Source organism: Neopsephotus bourkii, unplaced genomic scaffold, assembly GCF_033783945.1.
Source record: "Neopsephotus bourkii isolate Nb327-2 ecotype Australia unplaced genomic scaffold, CSIRO-AGI_Nbou_v1 NB_705, whole genome shotgun sequence".
Classification (NCBI taxonomy): Eukaryota; Metazoa; Chordata; class Aves; order Psittaciformes; family Psittacidae; genus Neopsephotus; species Neopsephotus bourkii.
The window spans coordinates 37,461-43,243 of NW_026901204.1; the positions used below are offsets into that span (position 1 = coordinate 37,461).

Below are 5,783 nucleotides of genomic sequence, written 5' to 3' on the forward strand. Positions count from 1 at the left end.
GCACAGCAGGCTCCAGCCTGCAAGATGCAGGCGCCTTCTGGAAGCATGTGGCTGGAGTGGCTCCTTTGCCTTAGAGCAAAACTAAAGCATAAAGCTTGGAAATGAATGCTTGGGAGTTGCTGCTTCACGAGCCCCTCGTGTTCCACTGCCTGCAGGTAGTGGCTTCTTCATGCTGAACCGAAACAACCCAAAACCCCTCCAAAGTGACACAGTGCCAAGGCTGGTGTGCTCTGTGTGACCTGGGACTGGAGACCATTCCTGCCCAGAGCCTTGTTCAGAAGAGTGCACTGCCCCAGGGTTACTTAGCAGTTACTCAGCCACCCCCAAGTGCACAGCGTGTGGCCTGAAGGTGTCTGTGGGTTGGGATTGGGGCACTTTACTGGTAGAGGAGGAACTAAGAGATGCACGTTCATGTTCTCACCATTCCTTGTCTCTGCAGCTGATAACTCCAAGGACTTGGCCACGGAGCTGGTGCATTATGGATTTATCCACGAGGTGAGCATCCGTGTCATTCCTTGTCTGTGGGGTTTGTCCCGTGCTACTTCAGTCCCCAGACCAGGGGACACATCATGCCTGTGAGGAGGAACTGCTCCCCCATTGCTCCTCCAGCCATTCCCCATGGAGCAGTGGCAGGGACCAGCTCCTTGCAGTGCGCTGACACTCCTCCCCCTGCCATGCTTCGCTCATGCCAGCTCCAGGTTGCCAGCTCCAGGTTGCTGTTCAGAGGGGCCATGTGGTCCAGGGCTATTTACACCAGCCTGGCAGCGAGTGTGAAGGTGAGAACCAGATGAGAGCCAAGGAAGGGAAGCTGAGGCCACCTCCCTTCTCCCAGGGGAATTATCCTGGTGTTCTGAGCTCAGTTTGGGGCTTTCTGTCTTGCTGAGGGCGTTCAGGGCAGTCCAGGCATTGGGACCATCCAGAGCATGGAGAGAATGTCGTTTTTGTACAAGTTAGTGCCTCGCTAGGAGGAGTTCTGGAGAATTCCTCATGCTGGAGGCTGCCATTGGACACGGAAGGGTCAGCTTCCCTGAGCTAGGAGGTGTGTGAGCACACATGCACTGACACACCGTGGGGCTTTCTCTGTGGGGCTCCCTGGTACTGCAGACACTCAGGTCCACGTTCCACCCGCGTTCCATCCATTACCTTCTGCTTGCTTTCTCCTAGGAGGTAACCCCCTTTAAACACCCCTTGCCCTCTCTGACCTGCTCCACAGGCACCAAATACCTTTTCCTTTGAACAGTTTTAACTGATTTATACCTTCTCAGTTACCTTAGAATTGTGCTGCTTGTGCCTGGCCTGAAGCACTTGGTTCTGGCTTCCTTGTGGCCATGGTTGCTCTAACACCAGCCACCAGCAGCCTCCCAGTCTAATCCTTTCCCTAAAGGAACAGTAGGGATTTAGCAGCGGTGATGCCAAAATGTGCTTCTGAGCAGCAAGTAAATGACTGCTTCTGCATTTGGCACTCGAGCGAGGTGGTTGGGTTTGCTCCTGGTGATTCCAAGCCCCTCTGTGACACGAGGGGAGCATTGGGGGTTTCACATGCTTTACACATCACTGCGTATCTCAGGAATTCCTTGCTCAAGGAGGGAACATTCTGATACATCAGAAGCCACCTGAGGGGGACAGGGAAGAGATTTCTGGGCAAAGGAGTGGCCAGCCCAACAACAAGTGACATGAGTTTGTGTGTCTGTTGGCAATGAGGATGTTACACACCAGATGATCATAGAAAATAACTTCAGATACAGCGTTCAGTTAAACTGAACTAAGCAAAAGAAGCTGGAGCTGTTCTGTTCCTTCTGAAGCTCCAGAGAACTCTCTGCTTCTTTGCCTTTCTCTTGCACCCCACAGAGAAAGGCTCCATTCTTGGTTGGCCATTTGGTATTATCCAGTAAACAGGATAATCACAGAATGGTTTGGGTTCAAAAGGACCTTAAGACCAATCAGTTCCAACCCCCTGCCATGGGCAGGGACCCCTCACACTAGACCCAAGGCTCTGTCCAGCCTGGCCTTGAACACTGTCAGGGATGAAGCATTTACCACTTCTCTGGGCACCCTGTGCCCGCGCCTCAGCACCCTCACAGGGAAGAGCTTCTGCCTTACCTCCAGCCTGAACTTCCCCTGTGTCAGTTTGAACCCACCACCCCTTGTCCTATCAGTACAGTCCCTGATGAAGAGTCCCTCTGCAGCATCCCTGTAGCCCCCCTCAGATACTGGAAGCTGCTCTGAGGTCTCCACGCAGCCTCTCTTCTCCAGGCAAGTAATAATCCTTAGCAATATGTTCCAGCTGTGCTTCCAAGGTGTTCTCTTCCCATAGCAAGACTCGGATTTGAAGCTGGTGGCTCGGGATGGAATCACTTCAGGAAGATGTCAGTACCCATGGATCTGCTGACATCCATGTCCTTTATTTCCCTTCCTTTAGGATGACTGTGAGAAGCTGGCAAACTTCCTGGAGAACGCCTTCCACAAGTACCGCTCTCCCCTGCTGTGAGGGGCCCTGGAGCAGGGCAGCGGGGCAGCGCGGGGCCCCTGTCATCGGGTGGACATGGGGGCTGCTGCAGTCCCCGGGCTGTGTGCCTGAGCTGCCTGTGATCACAGCCAGTGGAGGAGTCACCAGCACACACCAAGTCACCCGTGCCTCAGGAGAGCTCGGGACCAAGCAGGAACCATGGCCTGGTCCCCGCTCCTGAAGCCAAAGGGAGTTGTGAGGTGGGGGAGTCCCTTCCCGTTGCAAAACTGCTGCTAGAATCTCCCAAAGTGATCCGTTGTCCTCTGGGAATGATAAGCTTCTGTTACTGCAGGTCTCAAAGCTGTCTTCTTCCTCTTTGCTGGCTGGGAGCATTTGGAGAAGGGAGGAGAGGGACAGGCTTGGAAAGCTCAGGCGCAGTTTCCCATCTGCTACATTCCATTCTTTATACCTAGCTTCTCCCAGTTTATTCAGGCTTTCCCAGCACTGTGATGCCTGGTCAGAAGAATTGCAGACCTTGGTGTAAGCCAAAGAGAGGACTTTGTGAGCTGGACTTGAGCTGGCATGTGGAGAAGGTCCAGAAATCCAAACCCATCAGTTGGATCAGCAGAAGCCTCACTGGTGCTGAACATAACCTTTGTCATCCCCCAGTTTGTCTTATGGCCTTCCAAAGACTCATGGCACCTTAAGGGGAAACCCTCTGATGGCTCTTCCTTCCCTGTTTCTCCTGTGGTGGTTGGAACTTCAGTCATTAGCCTGGAGAAAGGGGCGACCACCTCAGGTGCTGCACCCAGCGGGCTGTTGGTGGTTTGTGTTGCAAAAGCCATGCAGTGCTGCTCCATTGCTCTGTGCTGCTCACGCTGTGCTCTGTGAAACCAGCTCCGTCTTGTTGCGGATGCTGTGCCTGTGCTGGTGCTGTGCCCGTGCGGGTGTTGTGTCTGTGCTGGTGTTGTGCCCATACGGCTGTTGTGCTCGTGCTGGTGCTGTGCCTGTGCGGGTGTTGTGCCCCTGCTGGTGCTGTGGCTGTGCCGGTGCTGTGCCCGTGTGGGTGTTGTGCCTGTGCAGGTGCTGTGCCCCTGCCAGTGCTGTGCCTGTGCCGGTGCTGTGCCCATGCAGGTACTGTGCCCATGGAGGTACTGTGCCCATGGAGGTACTGTGCCTGTGCCGGTGCTGTGCCCATTCAGGTACTGTGCCTGTGCTGGTGCTGTGCCTGTGCCGGTGCTGTGCCTGTGCTGGTGCTGTGCCCCTGCCAGTGCTGTCCCTGTGCCGGTAATCTGCCCGTGCTGGTACTGTGCCCATTCAGGTACTGTGCCCATGCTGACGCTGTGCCCGTGCCGGGTCTGCCCTGCGCTACGCTGCTTGCACGCTGTGGTGTGGCACCAGCTCTGTGGGCTGGCTCTGCTGTGCCAGGACATGATGCTGAGCTGCTGACCCTTGCTGCGCTGTGCCACCATCACAAGCTGACAAATCAATAAAGCCTCAAAGCAGCTCAGCAGAGCTCTCCAGCAGCCAATGGCTCTGTCGTTCCTTGGTCGCCCTCAGCAATAAGGTGGGAAGTGGTTCCCTGAGCTCAGCAGACTCGTCCCCACAGGCAGGCAGGTTGGGAGAGAGACATCATGGAGCTGTGTGATTCAGAAACCCTCCTCCAGAGCAGGTTTGTACTTGCCTCGGGAACGGGGACGTTCCTTCACATACCAACTGCTTCATCTCCCCGATGAGCCAGTTAGCTCTTCATTAGCACCGTCATGGAAGCATGGAATGGTTTGGGTTGGAAAGGACCTTAAGATCCTCCAGTTCCAACCCCCTGCCATGGGCAGGGATGCCTCATGCTAGACCGTGTGACCCAAGGCTCTGTCCAGCCTGGCCTTGAACACACCAGGGATGGGGCAGCCACAGCCTCTCTGGGCACCCTGTGCCAGTGCCTCAGCACCCTCACAGGGAAGAGCTTCTTCCCAGTATCTCATCCAGTTCTTCCCTCTTCCAGCTGGAAGCCATCACTGCTCATCCCAGCCCTACAGGCCCTTGTCCAAAGCCCCTCTCCAGCTTTCCTGTAGGCCTGGAAGGATTGCTGAAATCCCTTCAGCATCTCGGTGGCCCTTCACTGGATTCTCTCCAAGCCCGCGTCTGTCTTGTCTGGGGGAGCCCAGCTCTGGGTCCAAGCCTGGTGCCAAGCAGAGGAAGGCTCAGTCCCCTCGAGCCCCTGGCAGGGTTTCCCCTGGTGCAGCCCTGGTGCCAGCAGCCTCTGTCGTGTGGCGTGGCGCTGGCTCGCAGGCAGTTTGGTGTCCCCCAGGACGGGGAATCCTGCCCGCAGAGCTGCCAGGCAGACACCATCCCTGCCGGCCAGGAAAGGAGCCGTGTCCTCAAGCACGCGGAGCTGAGGCAGAGCAGCTCATGGATGGTAACTGCTGCCCAGAGAGGAGAGCTGTGCTGTGCACACCTCTGAGGGTCCAGTCTTAACTGGAAGATTCCACAGTGAAGGAATCCACTGTGTCTCCAGAATAAGGCTTCCCAGGGGTTAACTGCTGTCGCTTACATTTGGGCTTGAAATAAGGGATGATTTTGTGTTTCACTCCAGATATTGTACCTTTGTCTCCCAGATGAAGGGAACTTTTGGAGTGCAACTGTCTCACCGTAAGGGTAACTCGATGCTAAGCCATGTTTTAACTGCCTTTGGTAAGCTTTACTGGCCTGACCTTTTGAATCCTTTATACAGAAGCAGTCAGGCTCTGTAGATTTCTCTGGTCACAGCACTCTCCTGCCACTTTAACCAGTTAAGTGTAAGGCATAAGGGCACAAATCTCCGTCCTCACTAAGGGCTTTTTGCCTTTGAAGCAGGACTGACACCTTAAGATGGGGTGTCCCTGGGGGGCTTGTTTCAGAGGAGCGATAGCACCCTGTGACAGACCACCCCTGCCAGGCTGTTCCAGCAGCCCTTGTGCTGGGAAACACAGAACCACCCAGCCTGGAAAAGAGCTGCAGGATCACCCGGTCAGTTCAACCGTGCCCCAGCACTGCCCTCATGGCACTGAGGGCCCCGTGTAGCCGGCATCTGAACACCAGCAGGGACGGTGACTGCAGCCCTGCCCTGGGCACCCTCTGGGGCAGGAACTGTTCTTCCCTGGGAGGGTGCTGGGGTGCTGAGGCGCTGGCACAGGGTGCCCAGGGAAGCTGTGGCTGCCCCATCCCTGGCAGTGCTCAAGGCCAGGTTGGACACAGGGGCTCGGAGCAGTTTGCGGCTCCCCCTGCCTCCGGCAGCACCGCCCTGCCCACACCCCGTCACTCAGCCCCGCTCCACCCCTGCCCACGTGACCCTCGTCTC

General features: G+C 56.1%; 1 protein-coding gene across 7 annotated transcripts in view; it reads left to right on the forward strand.

Moving 5' to 3' along the window:
- NRBP2 (nuclear receptor binding protein 2) overlaps positions 1-3,970 on the forward strand; it is a 32,593-nt gene extending 28,623 nt beyond the window's left edge. For 2 of the 7 annotated variants that reach the window (XM_061353848.1, XM_061353853.1), the window contains exons 17-19: positions 440-495; positions 2,420-3,597; positions 3,768-3,970. In XM_061353848.1, the coding sequence (XP_061209832.1) occupies positions 440-495; positions 2,420-2,488 (125 nt within the window). In that variant the 3' untranslated portion in view covers positions 2,489-3,597; positions 3,768-3,970. Of the gene's footprint in view, positions 1-439; positions 496-2,419; positions 3,598-3,648; positions 3,734-3,767 lie in introns of all 7 variants that reach the window. The other 5 variants (XM_061353851.1, XM_061353850.1, XM_061353852.1 and 2 more) reach the window with 5 other exon arrangements.
- Positions 3,971-5,783: the final 1,813 nt, after the last annotated feature.